The sequence below is a fragment of the Canis lupus genome, chromosome 3 (genome assembly GCF_003254725.2).
Source record: "Canis lupus dingo isolate Sandy chromosome 3, ASM325472v2, whole genome shotgun sequence".
Taxonomy (NCBI): domain Eukaryota; kingdom Metazoa; phylum Chordata; class Mammalia; order Carnivora; family Canidae; genus Canis; species Canis lupus.
The window spans coordinates 32,330,086-32,349,267 of record NC_064245.1 but is presented as its reverse complement, the minus strand read 5'-3'; the positions used below and the strand labels follow the sequence as shown (position 1 = coordinate 32,349,267).

Here is a 19,182-nt window from a genome sequence, read left to right as displayed (position 1 = left end):
AAATAAATTTTAAAAATAAGTACATTCCAGAAGGTCAGCATTACACAGATACCTAAACCAAACACAGCACAAAAAAGAAAACTATATCCAATACCCTAATGAATAAGTGCAAAAATCATCAACAAAATAGTAGCAAACTGCATTTGACAATATGTTGAAAGGATTACTCATCATAATTATGAGGTAAGATTCACTATAGGAATGCAAGAGTGGTTCAATATTCACAAGTCAATCAAAGCAATGCACCATACATATCAACAAAACAAAGTATAAAAATTATATGATCATCTCGATAGATACAGAAAAAGCACTTGACAAAATTCAACATCTGTTCATGATAAAAACTCAATAAAGTAGGTTTAGAGGGAATATATCTCAACAAAATAAAGGCCATAAATAAAAAACCTGTAGCTAATATCATACTCAATGGTGAAAACTGAGAGGAATAAGGCAAAGATGTCCATTTTCCCCACTTTTATTCAAGTGTTAGCAGGAATGAGACAACAAAAAGAAATAATTAGCATCCTTATTGGTGAGGAAGAAGTTAAACTGTCACTATTTTAAGATGACATACTATATATTGAAGCCTTAAATACTCCACCAAATATTTTTAGAAGTAGTAAGTGAATTCAGTAAAGTTCAGAACAAAAAATAATGCCCAGAAATTGGTAGTGTTTCTATACATTAATAACAAAACAGCACATAAGAAATTAAGAAAATAATTCCATTTACAATTGCACTAAAAAAATTGAAATACTTCAAAATAAATTTAACCAAGGAGATAAAACACCTGTACCCTGAAAACCATAAAACACTGATGAAAGAAACTGAAGATGAAAATCTCTCTTAAACATTATACTGTCTTAAGCCTGTTAACCTCAATTGGAAGAGTCATCCTTGGACTAGGGTTTGGTACATAGATCTAGCAATTTCACTAATAGGTATTTACCCAAAATATACAAAAATACAGATTTGAAGTGATACATGCACCTCCATGTTTAAAGCAATGTTATCAACAATAACCAAAATATGGAGAGAGCCCAAATGTCCATCAACTAATGAATGGATAAAGAATATGTGGTATGTTATAAAAAAATATATATATATATACCATTCCATACATATATATATGTATGGAATGGTATATTTGGCACATATATATAATATGGAATATATATTATATAATATATATAATATATATATATAAAATGGAGTATCACTCAGCCACCAAAAAGAATGAAATCTTGACATCTGCAACAACATGGATGGAGCCAGAGTATATCATGCTAAGTGAAATAACTCAGAGAAAGGCAAATGCCATATGATCTCCCTCATATGTAGAATTTAAGAAAGAAAACAGATGAACATATTGGAAGGGAGAAAGAGAAAAAGGAGAGAAGGAAGCAAGCCATAAGAGTTAATGATGGAGAACAAACTGACTTTTGATGAAGAGAGGTGGGTAGGTGAATGGGCTACATGAGTGATGGGTTAATACCCATCAAGGGCACTTAATAGGATGAGCACTAGGTGTTGTATGTAACGAATCACTAAATTCTAATACAAAAACCAATATTGTATTGTATGTTAACTACCTAAAATTTAAATTTAAAAAAAAACTTAAAAGAAAAAAGAGAATACTGTGGGACCCAGGACATTTAACAAAAATCCTCTATCCCTGGACAAGCTGAGCAGGACTAACTCCATTTTGTGCTGCACCTGCCACCTCCTGTATGACCCCCACAGGACCTGCTTATTGCTTAAGGCGCTGCCCCACCCTAGTCAAGCCACTGAGCACACCCTTACCGGAAATCAGCTCATAAAAATGTAACCCCGCCTTGTGCCCGCCAAAACTGTGCGCCAATTCTGACCAGAGTGATAGGCCAGTTCAAACGGATACTATAGGGTAAAATGTAATTCAATTGGCCGCCTGCGTGCGGACCGACATGACTGTGCAACTTTCTGTGTGTGTTACAATCCCATTGGCCATGGCCCCTATAAAGCTGCTATGCTTCTTAGCCTCGTGTCCAAGTCCCTGCTCCGCTGTGTCGGGTATACCTGGACCCAAGGTCGAGCCTGTAAATAAACCCTCGTGTGTTTGCATGGTGTCGGCTCCTTGGTGGTTTCTCAGATTCCCAATCTTGGGCACAACAAATATAGCAACCTTGCTGGTTTTATTAAGTTCCTGCACAAGTGAAATCCCTACTTACTTCTTCTGAGTAAAAATTTATTATATTTCCATAATTGCCAGAAATTTTTAAAAATCAGTAGAAATAACTTTTATAAAATTATATTCTTTTTTATTAGTTTATCAGAGGTACAGTTGAGTGATTCATCGGTTTTATTACTTTACAAAGGTTGAGTTTAGTTACTCATCAGTTGCATATAATAGTGCTCGGGAGGCCTGGGTGGCTCAGCGGTTTAGCGCCGCCTTCAGCCAGGGGTGTGGTCCTGTCCTAGAGACTCAGGATCGAGTTCCATGTCGGCTCCCATGCGTGTGAGTGCTCCTGAATAAATAAATAAAATCTTAAAAAAAAAAAAAAAAAAAAAAAACCTAGGGACGCAAAAAAAAAAAAAAAAAAAAAGACCTAGTGCTCATTACAACCCCTGCCCTCCTAAATGTCCATCACCCAGTTACCCCATCCCCCCAGTCACCTCCCCCCTAGCCACCCTGTTTCCTATGACTAAGAGTTTCCTATGATTTGTCCCCCTCTCTGATTTCATCTTATTTTATTTTTGCTTCTCTTCCCCTATGATCCTCTGTTTTGTTTCTTAAATTCCACATATGAGTGAAATCATATTATATTTGCATTTCTCTAACTTATTTTGCTTAGCATAATACCCTCTAGTTCTATCCACATAGTTGCAAATGGCAAAATTTCATTCTTTTTGATGGCTGAGTAGTATTCCATATTTGTGTGTGTGTGTGTGTGTGTGTGTGTGTGTGTGTGAGCGCTTGTGTGTATACACATCTGAGTTCTTTCCAATAAGTTTCAATAACTGGTGATTTCTAAAGGTAGTAATAATTCTGAAACAACATGAATACATTAGCAGCTGAGTTTTCCTTGAGGAGTACTTTCAAGTTTATTTATCTCACTCTAATGTAACAAAACAGTTTACAGAAAAGTAAAACCAATTAGCATATTGACCTGGTATTTTTCACAAATATGATGATGTTTCTGGTATTTTTTTCTTTGTGTATATTTAGGTACCTTAGCTGGTACCTAAATTCCTAGCATTTATTTTATTTTCCTATAACTTCTTTGAGGCCAGAATGATACTTATAATATCTGAGGCATTTGTAAGTTGGTAGAGTCCTCAACATGCATTCTAGGAGCTGATGGGAACTGTAGACCCACCCCTCTCCTACCCTACATCTTATGCTGAATCAATTGGGACCACGCTATTCTTAATACCTTAAGTCTTACACCTACTCATGTAATTGTGGATATGAGCATAAAAATGGCTCTTTAGAAAGAGCTATATGATATTTATCTTTTTTGATATTTTGGATTACTTAATCCTTTATTTTTTTTCTTATACCTTCTTTATAGTGTACAGCATTCCCTTTAATTGCCTCTTATTTTCCTGTAGGCAATTAGGGGAATCAAACTGGGTATATTGATTTTGTAACAATGATACTGGAAAAGGTAATTATGTAACCTTATATTCATTCTGCAGCAGTATCCTAGGATAAAAACCAAGTATTTTCTGCATGTGAGCACTGAATTGGGAGAATTTGTCTAGTTTTTTTTTAGGATTTGTATCCTAATCATTCATTTTCATCAGACATAGACTATATTCATTGTAATAAGTCAGATGACCATCAACATTTTTCATAGAACTGGAACAAATAATCCTAAAATTTGTATGGAACCAGAAAAGACTGTGAATAACCAAAAGGAATATTGAAAAAGAAAACCAAAGCTGGAGGCATCACAATGCCAGACTTCAAGCTCTGTTACAAAGCTGTAATCATCAAAACAGCATGGTACTGGCACAAAGACAGATGTCAATGGAACAGAATAGAGAATGCAGAAATGGACCCTCAACTCTATGGCCAACTAATCTTTGACAAAGCAGGAAAGAATATCCAATGGAAAAAAGTCTCCTCAGTAATGGTATTGGGAAAATTGGACAGCCACATGAAGAAGAATGAAACTAGACTGTTTCCTCACACCATACACAAAAATGAACTCAAAATATATGAAAGACCTAACTATGAGGCAGTAATCCATCAAAATCCTAGAGGAGAACACAGGCAAAACCACTTTAACCTTGGCCACAGCAACTTCTTGCTAGACACATTTTCAAAGGTATGGGAAACAAAGGCAAAAATGAACTATTGGGACTTCATCAAGATAAAAAGCTTTTGCACAGCAAGGAAACAGTCAACAAAACTAAAAGACAACCTTTTGTTGGGAGAAGATACTTGCCAATGTCTTATCAGATAAAGAGCTGGTATCCAAAATATATAAAGAACTCATAAACTCAACACCCCTCCCCCCAAAAAAAATCTAGTCAAAAAATGGGCAGAAGATATGAACAGACATTTCTCTAAAGAAGCCATTCAAATGGCCAACAGACACATAAATTTTTAAATGCTCTACATCATTCAGCATCAGGAAATACAAATCAAAACCACAATGAGATACCTCATCACACCCATCAGCATCATATTTGTGAAAAATTCCAGGTCAAATGCTAATTGGTTTTACTTTCCCATAAACTATTTTGTTATATTAGAGTGAGATAAATAAACTTTTAAATACTCCTCAAGGAAATCTCAACTACTAATGTATTCATGTTGTTTCAGTATTATTACTACCTTTGGAAATCACCAATTATTGACCTTAGAAGGACCAAAAAAATTAAGAAACAAGTAAAAAGAAATGTGGGGAAGCTTAACTTCAGAATGGCCAGATACAGAGCTCTGCAAGTCTATTTCCCAAAGAACAACCAGATGTGGTGAAAAAAAATGTTCTATTTTTGTTTTTGTTTTTTTTTTTACAAAATTTTCCTGAAATTATCCTAAGGGCATGCACCCAGTGATGAGATATTTATTAAGAAAGATGTTCATAAGAATAAGAATCATTGGCACTTCAAATATAAAGCATTTCCCACTCTGGACTCAGCATAATGGAGACTATGAGTATGTTCAAGAATATAGGGCTCCTTCTCCCTAACTCATAATGAAAAAAACTACCATACCACCCTGGGAGGAATAGGCCTCCAGCATTCTTTCTCCCTAGTTCCCTGTTACAGAGCCTAATTCCAGAAGAGTTTGGCCAAGAAACTAGGAGATCTCCTCCTCCACATAGGCCTACTCATAGGGTGGAAATCTACCTAAGGTGCATCAGAAAAAGATACTGGAACCATGACTGTCTTCATGGACCCTTTTTGCATGGTGTAAGTTCCAAACCAGGAGAAGCAAGCCTAGAAGACCGGAGACTACTGCCCCCATGCAGTGCCCTACTCATAAAGCAGAAGTATCACTCCAAGAGAAACAAGCCACTGTCCCTGCCCTTAGCTATACAGCAGTGACTCAGAAATTTTGTCCAGGAATAGAAGCAGGCCATAAGAAAAGAGAACTCTGAAACTCTCCCTTAAGGAAATGACTTTGTTTAAAACAGTGTGGGGAAAGTTCAAGCCTCAGAGTTTTCTCAAAAACAATAAAAACTTGATGATAAGCAATTAGGAGGAGACTGATAGCTCCATGAGAGTAACAAGACAAACTATATGCTAGCTAGCTTAACAGAGGGAGCTAGGGAAAGACACAGCTAAGAAGCCTCATTGACTCAGAACAAACCTAAAAACAAATCTCAAAAACTGCCCTTGCAAAGGGAAGCAAATGTAACTGGATCATACTGTGGAGAGACTTATGACTCAGGAATTGTCAAAAACAACAGAGCAATAATTTGATAATTAATGAAGACTAACACCTATCTGTGATATCAACAAACACCTTAACAGAGAGATCAGGAAAACAGACAAAAACAGACATAAAGAATAATGTAAATTTTAAATATTATGCAGAAATACTACCTTCTCAATATTTACACTAAATGTAAATGGAATAAAAGGTAGATACTGGCTGAATGAATTTTTATTAAGAATATGTTCCAACTATTGAACAAATTGAACTCCAATTAAAAAAATAAATAAATAAAATAAAATAAAATAAATAAAATAAAATAAAATAAATTTTGGAATTGAAAAGCATGAGTGAAATGAAGATTTCAGCAGAGGAACTCAACAACAAATTTAAGATGATATTAAAAGACTCACTGAAAACTAAAATTCATCATGGTGCCTGGATGGCTCAATCAGTTAAGTGTGTGACTCAGATCATGATCTCAGGGTCCTGGGATTAATCCCCTCGTTGGGCTCCCCACTCAGCAAGGAGTATGCTTCTCTCTCTCCCTTTGTCCCTCTCCCTGCTAATGCTCTCTCCCTCTCTCGTTCAAATAAATAAATAAAATCTTTAAAAAGAAGAAAACTAGAATTTATCAAAAGAAATTATTGCTCTGAAGAACAAAAAGAGAAAACAATGAGGAAATATGAGCACAATGAAGAACTTTAGGACTCCATCAAGCAAACAAACATCACTATGATGGGAGTCTCAGAAAGAGAGGATAATAATATAATTTAAAGAGAAAAGGGGGTACAAAAGTATAATTGAAGGAATAATAATAAACTATTCAAATACTAAAAGTTGATTTTTAAAAAATTAACCTACAGATCTGAAAGGCTCAAAAGAACACAATACAATAAATACAAAGATATCCACACCTAGATGCATCATAGTCAAACTACTGAAAGACAAAGACAAAGTCTCAAAAGCAGCAACAGGAGAACAGAGGAAAAACAATATGATTAACAGCTGACTTCCCATAAGAAGTAATGGAGACCAGAGAGCTCAGATTTGAAGTGTTGAAAGAAAAAACAACTATAAACCAAGAGTCCTATATTGATCCAGCAAAACTATCCTTTGAAAATGAAGGCAAAATAAAGACATTCACATACAAAGACTAAGAGAATATGTTCCTAGCCAAACTGCTCTACAAGATATACTAAAGGAACTCCTTCAGGCTGATACCATATGACAACTTAAATATATACAAAGAAAGAGCCATGGAAAAGGCAAATACATATATAAAAGATTGTATGAATATGTTTTTATTTTCTTCTCTTTATTTAAAATACATTGCATAAAATAATAATGATATAACTATGTTAGGCATATAACAAAGATATAACATATGTAACAATAAAAGTGCAAAGAAAAGATGAGAAACTGGAGCCATATTGGAGGGAGGTTTCTATATATTACTAGAAGTAATTTATTATTAATCCAAAATAGACTGTAATAAATTAAGATGCATATCTTAACTCCTACTCTAACCATAGAAAATAATGTTTAAAATATGGTTAAGAAAAAAGAAATGAAGAGAACTTAAATACAGAAGAAAATATTTATTTAACACAAAGAAAGGAACAAAAAAGAAATGAGATAGCAAAAACAAGTAGCAAAATGGCAGATAAAAACTCAACAATAAAATAATTTTATTAAATATGAATGGATTAAACATTTCAATCAAAAGAAAAATTGCCAAACTGGATTTTTAAAAAAATGATATCCCATACAAACAGTAAACAAAAGACTAAAGTGTCTATATCAATATCAGTCAAAATAGACCCCAGTACAAAAATATTACTAAAGAAAAGGAGGGACTATTAATAATGAAAGAAGCTCTATTCATTGAATGATAAAGTAATTCTAAAATATATGTGCCTAACTACAGATCCTCAGGACACATAAAACAAAATGAATACCCTTGAAAGAAAAAATACACAATTAAGTAATAATGAAGACTTCAATATCCCAATCTCAATAATTGATAGAACCACACATGTGATGTGTAAGACTTAAAACTGTTAACAAGCATGACATATTTGACATTTAATTTGACATTTGACATTCCACCAAAACAACAGCAAAGGACACAAACTTTTCAAGCATAAGTGGAATGTTCTCCAGGAAAGACCAAATACTAGACCACAAAACTGAAGTGATGGGAAACACTACTGAATTAAAGACATATCCCTCATGAATATATAAAACGAATTCAACAATTATACACCATGACCAAGTGAGATTTATTCTAAGAATACAAAATATATTTAACATCTGAAAATTCATTAATATAGTATGCCATGTTAATAGATTCAAATTAATAGAATCAAGGATAAAAATCACATGGTCATCTCCATAGATAGACAAGGATTTTTCAAAATCCAATATACATTTCTGTTAAAAATTCATGACAAACTTGGAATATATTGGAACTTTTTCAACCTGATAAAGAGCTGCTATTAAAAAAACAAAACCCCTGCAACAAACATTATGCACAATAATGAAAAACTGAATGCTTTGCCCCTAAGCTCAGGTACAAGGCATGGATGTCAATGCTCACCACTTCTATCCAACACTGAACTGGAAGTTCTAGCCAACAAGACAAGAGAAAAAGAAAGAAGGGAATATAGGAAAGAGAGGAAGGTGAGAATGTGAGCTAGTTAGTTGCATCCAGATCAGAAAAAGAAGAAATTAAAATGTCTTTATTTGCAAATGATATGGAAGAAAATTCTAAAGAATCCAAAAATAACTACTAGATTAATAAATGAGTTGAATAAGGTCACAGGATAAAACATCAATATAAAAACTAATCGTATTTCTATATAATGGCAAAGTACAATCAGAATCCAATCATATATTTGATGGAAGACTAATATACAGAATATACAAAGGACTATTATGATTTTTTAAAAAAACAAATGTAAAGTGGTAAAAAGTTTGAATAGAAATTTACTGAACATATAAAAATGACTAATAACATGATCTTGAATATCACAATGAGATACCACTTCACACCTACTAGAATGTCTAATAATTAAAAAGAAAGGCAATAGGTGATAGTGAGAATGTAGAGAAACTAGAATCCTATTATATTGCTGGTGAGAATGTAAAATGTATATAGCCACTTTGGAAAACATTTTGGCTGTTTCTTAAGAAGCTAAACTTATGATAAATCCTAGCATATACCCCAAAGTAATGAAAATATAAATCCACACAAAGACTTATATACAAATATTTATGACAGCAATATTCATAATGTTCAAAATTGGAAATACAAATGTTCATCAGATGGCGATGGGTAAATAAAACATAGTATATCCACATAGTGAAATAAAAAAACAAAAATCAGTAGTTGCCTAAAGCTGAAGTTGGGAGCTAGAATTAATTGTAAAAGAACATGTGGGATCTTTCTAGATGATGCAAATGTTTTGAAAATTAAAAATCACTGAATTGTAAATTTAACATGGGTGAATTTTATGATACATAAATTACATCTCAATAAAGTTGCTTTAAAAATTCCATTATTTATTCCACCAACACAACAAAGTGAAGCATAAAATTGGGGAAAGTATACCCAAAATCCAAATGAGATAGCAATTTATACCTGGAGTAAACATGTAATCAAGGCAGAGACTTTCAAAATCCAATCATGAAAACAGTAACCAGAATTTCCCCATCCATATTCTATGTGCTAGTGTGAGAAGAATACCCAAAAGAAAAAAGGTGAAGTTTTTCACTAGGGAACCAAGGACCTAGAATAAAATCCACAACTCCCTGAGAGATTTGGAGAACTAAAGGAGTCACTTGATTACATCCACACAATTCATTATGAGTAAAGACAAATTACAAAAATTCAAGGGACCTAGCTTAAAGACAATTAGTGGGGGAGAGTGTCAAAGTTTTAATCCAGAGAAGAATTAAAACCAAATGGGTCTGTCATCAGCAAATTAAGGTAATTAATGTGAGACATTTGGTGTGCTTGAGGATATGCTTTAGGGAGTAGTATTTTTCTATATCAGCTAACCTTGTATTTGAGGAGGATACAAGTTCATCAAATAAGTCTCAAGAATGAACAATAATGTCATTAATTTTTGAATAAATTTTGTAACAACAAAAACCATAATTAGAACAATATATTTTACTCACTCTTCTCTTTGATGTAGTCTTTTCCATGATAACAGAATATTTACTTAGGTATTACACAAAATGAAATAGATCATCAATATAATATTATTCTGTCAATTTGCTGTAACAAATCATTCAGCTCTACAACCAACTTAGAGCAAATTCTACTTTATAGCAAATGAAATTTGAAGAAGTTTACAAATCACAAAGATAATTTTTTTTAAAAAGCAACCAAAAAAATTTATCAGAAATATTTAGGTGGAGGGCAGCCTGGGTGGCTCAGCAGTTTAGCGCTGCCTTCAGCCCAGGGCGTCATCCTGGAGACCTGGGATGGAGTCCCATATAGGGCTCCCTGCATGGAGCCTGGTTCTCCCTCTGCCTGTGTCTCTGCCTCTCTCCATCTCTCTCTGTGTCTCTCATGAATAAATAAATAAAATCTTTAAAAAAAAGAGAAATATTTAGGTGGCTGAGATAAAAGCTGCTTTAACTTAAAATATTCTAATCACAACCTCCAGCATTTTCATCTTGGTGAATATGTGGAAAGACTTACAGACTTGGGCTTTTCTCATTAAAACAGGAAATATAAACGTCAGGAAAAGATTACATTGCAAAAGTTCTAAAGTCTTACCTCCATCAGAACAAAGAGTGCTGCAAAGAATAGAAGAGTTGCCCATTCCACTCGGTGTAGAATTATCTCAAAATCATGAATATCAGCTAAAATTAACAACCAGATGGCACCCAGAATAGCAATCCATCCTGAAAAAGAAATAAGTGCACATATAGACATAGATGTAGTTCAATTGTTAACACACTGAGTTTATAATCTTCTGATTATTTTCCTTGTTGAAAAAAGTATATTCTGCAAACTGAACATATTTAAAATGTATAATTTATATTTTGGCTAATGCACCCACAAAACCAATAATAAAATCAAGGTATTGAACACATTCACTGCCCTCAACAATTTACTAATGTCTGCATTCTTGTATCCGCTCTGACTCCCCTGTAACCCCATCCTACACCCAGGAACTATTCATGTATTTTCTTTCACTACAGATTATATTTTCTATGAATACAATCATACAGTATGCGTTTTTTTGTCTGCTTCGATTTCAACACAACTATTTTAAGATTCTTCAATGTTGGTTTGTGGATCAATAGTTCATTGTTTTTTATTGTTTAGGAGTATGCCATGGGATGGCTATGGGATGATGTACATATCTATTCACTGTTGATGGGACATTTGGATTGCTTCCATTATTTGACTATTACAAACGAATGTGCTATTAAATGTCATTTTCAATTATCTATATGTACATATGTTTTCAGTTCCCTTGAATAAATAACTGGAAATGGATTAGTTGATTATATGATAGATTAGTATTATAGAATTTTTATGTTTTATGAAATTCTGAAACTGTTTTCCAAAATGGTTGTAACATTTTACCGCCCCACCAACAGTATATGAGAATTCTGTTCCCCTAGATTTTCAACACTAAGTCAGCCTTTTTTTAATGTTTGACCTTCCAATGAGTAAGAAGTATCAAATCTCATACTCCAATGAGTATGAAGGGTATTTTTTGTAGTTTCAAATTGCATTTCTCTAATGCCTAATGATGTTGAGTGTTTTCTCATATAGCTATTTGCCAACCATAGATCTTCTTTTTTAAATTTTTTGTTCAAATGGTCTGCTCATTTTTTTTAATGAGTAGGGCAAATATAATCCAAAATAATAGAAGAAAAGAAAGAATAAGGATTGGAGCAGGAATCAGTGAAATAGAAAATATTAGAGGAAAGCAATGAGATCAATTTGGTTCTTAGAGAAAACCAAAAAGGTTGATAAAGCTTAGCCAATTTGAATAGGACAAAACATGAGAAGACAAAATTTGCCAAGATCAACAATAAAAACAGTGACAGGACTATAAACTCTATATACATAAAAAGAGTACTAGTTTGGTGTGCCTAAGTGGCTCAGCCAGTTAAGTGCACAACTCTTGATTTTGGCTCAGGTCATGGTCATGGGATCAAACCCTATGTCAGGCTACATTCTCTACCCTGCCCCCCTCCCCCCACCCTTTACCTCACTCTCTCTCTAAAATAAATATTTTTTTTTAAAAAAAGAGTACTAGTTTTCTACACCTGCCATAACAAATTATCACACGTGTATGGCTCAAAATAAAACCTACTCCTTATATAACAATTTTCTTAGGTCAGAAGTATGGTGGACTCAGCTACATTTCTGACTAGAACCTCATCAAGACAAAAATCAAAGTGGTGGCAGGACTGAATTCTTTTCTGGAGGCTCTAGGAAAGAATCTGCTTTCTTGTTCATTCAAGTTGTTGACATAATTCAATTCTTTGCATTGTAAGACTGAGGCCCCAATTCCCTCACTGGCTGTCACCCAGGAGTTGTTCTCACTTCTAGAGACCACTCACGTTCCCTAGGACATGACCCCTACCTTCATCTATCATCAAAGCCAGCAATGGTAGGTCAAATCCCTCTCACACTTCAAATCTCTCTTGCCTCTCTTCTGTCTTATCTCTCTAACTCTTCTGTCTTCCACTTCTACCTTTAAGGGTCCATGTGATTACACTGGGCCCAGCTAGATAATCCAGGAAAATCTTATATTAAAGTCCCTTTGCCACACAACATAACACATACAGGCAGTAAAACATCAGGAATTAAGAGTTAAACACCTTTAAGGGACCATGTATGGATTTATTTGGAAAGAGCATTTTAACAATGCTCTCATCTATGAATATGGTATATATCTCCATTTATTTAGATCTTCTATATAAAGGTTTTTCTAAGGATGTTCTCTAGAAATCCCAGGCATCTTTTGTGTTGAGATTAACAAATTGATTCTGAAATTAATGTGGGAATGCAAAGGACCTATAATAGCCAATATGACCTTGAGAAAGAAGAACAAAGTTGAATAATACACACTATTTCACACCAAGACTTATTATAAAGCTACAATAGTCTAACAGTGTAGTATCGCAACAGTATATAGTTACTCTGATCAATAGAGAATCCAGAAATACACTCCTACATTCATGGCCAATTGATTATCTTTCTTCTTTTTAAATAAAATTTTATTTATTTATTCATGAGAAACAGAAAGAGAGGCACAGACATAGGCAGAGGAAGGAAGCAGGCTCCCTGCAGGGAGCCCAATGTGGGACTCAATCCCGGGACTCCAGGATCACACCCTGAGCCAAGGGGAGACACTCAACTACTGAGCCACTCAGTAATCCCATGCCAATTGATTTTCAACAAAGGTTCAGTGACAGTTCAGTGAAGAAATAGTAGTTTTTCCACAAATGCTGCTGGAGGAATTGGATAATCATATAAAAACAAAAAAGATTTTTACTCTGATCCGATCATTGAATTATATACAAAAGCTAACTAAGTGGATCATAAGTCTAAATGTAAAATTTATAACTATAAAACTTCTAGAATAAAATATAGAAGTCTCTTAGTCTTTGGGAAAGTTTTCTTGGATACAACACTAAAAGCATGATCTACAAAAGGAAATTTTCATTAATTTGACTTCACACTTCTCAAATGTCACTGTTACATAAATCTCAAGACAAGCCACAGAGTTGGAGAGAAATTTGGAAATTATCTATCTCATAAAGGAATCCTCATATCCAGAATATATTCCTCAAAATTCTCAAAACTCAACATTACAAACAACTCCATTAAAATGGAGAATGTTTTGAATAAACACCTCACCAAATATATAAGGATGGCAAATAAGCACATGAAAATATGCTCAATATCACAAATCATCAGGAAAATGCAAAGCAAAACCATACATACCTTACTGCATGCCTTAGAATGTGTAAAACAAAAAGCACTAAGTGTAGACTAAGTGTAGTCTAACTGTAGACAACGATTTGGAGAAATGGAACTCTCATATACTGCTGATAGAATTGTGAAATATTACAACCACTTTGGAAAACAGTCTTGCAGTTTTTAAAAACATTGCCTATAAGTCTACCAAATATCCAATGATTCCACTTTGGGGTATTAACTCAAGAGAAATTAAATCTTATGATGAAAGAAAGAATTGAACACGAACATTCATTATAGTTTCAGCCCTAATAGTAAAAAACTAGAAACAAACCAAATGCACAACAACAGGTAAATGGATACATGAGTTGTGGCATATTCAATTCATAGAATACTATTCAGCCAATAAAAGGGAAGGAAATATTGATGTACACCACCACATGGATGAATCTCATAATAATTATGCTAAGAGTCCAGACTGAGAAATATTACTAATTACACACCCTTTTACATAAAACTCTAAAAAATGCAGATAGTAGGGTCTGAAAAGCTATAGCTCATTGGTCAAATCTGGCTCACTGTATGTTGTTTCTTTATGATTTCTTTTCTTTTTTAAATTTCATTTATTGGAGTTCACTTTGCAAACATATAGCATAACACCCAGTGCTCATCCCGCCAAGTGCCCCCCCTCAGTGCCCATCACCAGGCACCCCCACCCCCTGCCCACCTCCCCTACGACTACCCCTTGTTCATTTCCCAGAGTTAGGTATCTCTCAATTTTTATCACCCCCACTGATATTTTGACTCATTTTCTCTCCTTTCCCTTTATTCCCTTAAACTGACTTTTATATTCCCCAAATGAATGAGACCATATAATGCTTGCCCTTCTCCAATTGACATATTTCACTCAGCATAATACCCTTGAGGTCCATCCACGTCAAAGCAAAAGGTGGGTATTAGTCATATCTAATGGCTGAGTAATACTCCATTGTATAGAAAAACCACATCTTCTTTATCCATTCATCTTTCTTTTTTTTTTTTTTCCATTCATCTTTCAATGGACACCGAGGCTCCTTCCACAGTTTGGCTATAGTGGACATTGCTGCTATAAACATTGGGGTGCAGGTGTCCCGGCGTTTCATTGCATCTGTATCTTTGGGGTAAATCCCCAGCAGTGCAATTGCTGGGTCGTAGGGCAGGTCTATTTTTAACTCTTTGAGGAACCTCCACACAGTTTTCCAGAGTGGCTGCACCAGATCACATTCCCACCAACAGTGCAAGAGGGTTCCCCTTTCTCCACATCCTCTCGAACATTTGTTGTTTCCTGTTTTGTTAATTTTCCCCATTTTCACTGGTGTGAGGTGGTATCTCATTGTGGTTTTGATTTGTATTTCCCTGATGGCCAGTGATGCGGAGCATTTTCTCATGTGCTTAAGGCCATGTGTATGTCTTCCTCTGTGAAATTTTTGTTCATGTCTTTTGCCCATTTCATGATTGGATTGTTTGTTTCTTTGCTGTTGAGTTTAATAAGTTCTTTATAGATCTTGGATACTAGCCCTTTATCTGATACGTCATTTGCAAATATCTTCTATCATTTGGTAGGTTGTTTTTTAGTTTTGTTGACTGTTTATTTGCTATGCATAAGCTTCTTATCTTGATGAAGTCCCAATGATTCATTTTTGCTTTTGTTTCTCTTGCCTTCATGGATGTATCTTGAAAGAAGATGCTGTGGCCAAGTTCAAAAAGGGTGTTGCCTGTGTTCTCCTCTAGGATTTTGATGGATTCTTGTCTCACATTTAGATCTTTCATCCATTTTGAGTTTATCTTTCTGTATGGTGTAGGAGAATGGTCTAGTTTCATTCTTCTGCATGTGGATATCCAATTTTCCCAGCACCATTTATTGAAGAGACTCTTTTTTCCAGTGGATACTGTTTCCTGCTTTGTCGAATATTAGTTGACCATAAAGTTGAGGATCCACTTCTGGAATCTCTATTCTGTTCCATTGATCTATGTGTCTGTTTTTGTGCCAGTACCACACTGTCTTGATGACCACAGCTTTGTAGTACAACCTGAAATCTGGCATTGTGATGCCCCCAGATATGGTTTTCTTTTTTAATATTCCACGGGCTATTCGGGGTCTTTTCTGATTCCACACAAATCTTAAGATGATTTGTTCCATCTCTCTGAAGAAAGTCCATGGTATTTTGATAGAGATTTCATTAAATCTGTAAATTGCCCTGGGTAACACTGACATTTTCACAATATTAATTCTTCCAATCCATGAGCATGGAATATTTTTCCATCTCTTTGTGTCTTACTCAATTTCTTTCAGAATTGTTCTGTAGTTTTTAGGGTATAGATCCTTTACCTCTTTGCTTAGGTTTCTTCTTAGGTATCTTATGCTTTTGGGTGCAATTGTAAATGGGACTGACTCCTTAATTTCTCTTGCTTCAGTCTCATTGTTAGTGTATAGAAATGCCACTGATTTCTGGGCATTGGTTTTGTATCCTTCCACATTGTTGAATTGCTGTATGAGTTCTAGCAATCTTGGGGTGGAGTCTTTTCAGTTTTCTATGTACAGTATCATGTCATCTGCTAAGAGGGAGAGTTTGACTTCTTTGAAAATTTGAGTGCCTTTTATTTCTTTTTGTTGCCTGATTGCTGAGGCTAGGACTTCCAGTATATGTTGAATAGCAGTGGTGAGAGTGGACATCCCTGTCTTGTTCCTGATCTTAGCTAGGGTAAAGGCTCTCCGTGTTTCCCCACTGAGGATGATATTTGCTGTGGGCTTTTCATAGATGGCTTTTAAGATGCTGAGGAATGTTCCCTCTATCCCTACACTTTGAAGAGTTTTGATCAGGAATGGATGTTGTACTTTGTCAAATTCTTTCTCTGCATCTGTTGAGAGGATCATGTGGTTCTTTTTTTTTCTCCTCCTGATATGATCAATCACATTGATTGCTTTAGGAGTGTTGAATCAACCTTGCCTCCCAGGGATAAATCCCACTTGGTCATGGTGAATAATCTTCTTAATGTACTCTTGGATCCTATTGGCTAGTATCTTGTTGAGGGTTTTTGCATCCATGTTCATCAGGGATATAGTCTATAATTCTTTTTGGTGGAGTCTTTGCCTGGTTTTGGAATTAAGGTGATTCCGGCCTCATAGAACGAGTTTGGAAGGATTCGAGCTCTTCTATCTTTCCAAACAGCTTTAGGAGAATAGGTATAGTTTCTTCTTTAAATGTTTGCTAGAATTCCCCTGGGCAGCCATCTGGCCCTGGATTTTTGTGTCTTGGGAGGTTTTTGATGACTGCTTCAATTTCCTCCCTGGCTACTGGCCTGTTCAGGTTTTCTACTTCTTTGTGTTCCAGTTTTGGTAGTTTGTGGTTTTCCAGAAATGCGTCCATTTCTTCTAGATTGCCTAATTTATTGGCGTATAGCTGCTCATAATAAGATTTTTAAATCGTTTGAATTTCCTTGGTGTTGGTAGTGATCTCTCCTTTCTCATTCTTGATTTTATTAATTTGAGTCTTCTCTCTCTTCTTTTTAATAAGGCTGGCTAATGGCTTATGTATCTTATTAATTATTTCAAAGAACCAACTCCTGGTTTTGTTCATCTGTTCCACATTTCTTCTGGTCTCCATTTCAATGAGTTCTGCTTGAATCTTTATTAACTCTCTTCTTCTGCTGGGTGTAGGATCTATTTGCTGTTTTTTCTCCAGCTCCTTTAGGTGCTAGGTTAGCTTTTGTATATGAGTTATTTCCTGTTTTTGGATGGCTGCTTGTATTGCAATGTATTTCTCCCTCAGGACTGCTTTTGCTATATCCCAAAGATTTTGAATGGTTGTATCTTCATTTTCATTAGTTTCCATGAATCTTTTTAATTCTTCTCTAATTTCCTGGTTGACTCTTTCATCTTTTAGCAGAATGATCCTTAACTTCCACGTGTTTGAAATCCTTCCAAGCTTCTTGTGATTTAGTTCTAATTTCAAAGCATTATGGTCTGCAAATATGCAGGCGATGATCCCAATCTTTTGGTATCGGTTAAGACCTGATTTGTGACCCAGTATGTGGCCTATTTTGGAAAAAGTTCCAAATGCATTTGAGAAGAATGTGTATTCAGTTGCATTTGGATGTAAAGTTCTGTAAATGTCAGTGAAATCCATCTGGTCCAGTGTATCATTTAAAGCTCTTGTTTCTTTGGAGATGTTGTGCTTAGAATACCTGTCGAGGTGGATGTCCCCACGCAGACGGGAGCCTTTGGCATCCTTGTGGAGCACGTGCCCACCTTGTAGGTCCTGCAAGTGCCCACCTGTAGGTCCTGACTGGGCTGGTGGTTGTCCACGCTGAGGACGGCACCATCTCCAAATACTTCGTGAGCAGTGGCTCAGTCACGGTGAACGCTGATTCCTCAGTGCAGTTGCTGGCTGAAGAGGCTGTGACACTAGACATGCTGGACGTGGGGGCAGCCAAGATGAATCTGGAGAAGGCGCATTCGGAGCTGTCAGGGGCAGCGAAAGAGGCTTCCAGGGCTGAGATCCAAATCCGCATCGAGGCCAATGAGTCCCTGGTGAAAGCTCTCGAGTAGGCGGTGCATGGCCCTTGCTATTAGGGAAACCGAGGCCCATGCCCCTGGCAGGCTGGGCCAGCTCCCATGGGTCCAGAGTGATGGCGGGAGGCGGGATGGGCAGAAGGTGAGCAAGCCTCTAGAGGGATGCGACCCATGCAGGGCGCGGTCTTGTGGAAGCCGGCCCCCAGGGGGCAGCCCCGTTAAGCTTCTTGCCTGGAGCAGCCTCGTCAAACCCGGGAAGCTGAGGCTCCTTCGGGGGTTGGGGCTGCTGACTGGGGCTGAGCTCAGAGACCTTGCTCTGCTTTTTTTTTTTGGGGGGGGGGGTTACCCCCACCGTGGGCTCACTGTGCGCCCCCACCATCCCTCTAGCCCCATAGACCCTGGCGTGGAGACCCACTCCCAGCCACTTCCATGGGACAGCCTGTCCCCAACTCGAGCTTTCCATTAAAAACCGGGGACCTAAAAAAAAAAAAAAAAAAAAAAAGAATACCTGTCGATTGTACAGAGCGCTACATTCAAATCACCAAGTATAAGTGTAGTATTATTATAAGTATGTCTTAACTTTGATTATTAATTGATTGATATACTTGGCAGCTCCCACATTTGGGGCATAAATATTGATGATGGTTAGGTCCTCTTGTTCGATAGATCCCTTTTTTTTTTCTTTTCGATAGATCCTTTAAGTATGATATACTGTCCTTCTTCATATCTTACTACCATCTTTGGGAGAAACTTTAATTTATCTGATATAAAGATGGCTACCCCTGCTTTCTT

General features: G+C 35.9%; 1 protein-coding gene and 1 pseudogene across 1 annotated transcript in view; one reads left to right on the top strand and one right to left on the bottom strand.

Annotated features, from left to right (window-relative positions):
- OCA2 (OCA2 melanosomal transmembrane protein) overlaps nucleotides 1-19,182 on the bottom strand; it is a 452,602-nt gene that overhangs the window by 223,845 nt on the left and 209,575 nt on the right. Inside the window, exon 19 of the mRNA XM_025437625.3 lies at nucleotides 10,668-10,795. Coding sequence (XP_025293410.1) covers nucleotides 10,668-10,795 — 128 coding nt within the window. The remainder of the gene's footprint in view (nucleotides 1-10,667; nucleotides 10,796-19,182) is intronic.
- LOC112653454 (ATP synthase subunit delta, mitochondrial-like) lies at nucleotides 12,749-18,463 on the top strand (annotated as a pseudogene).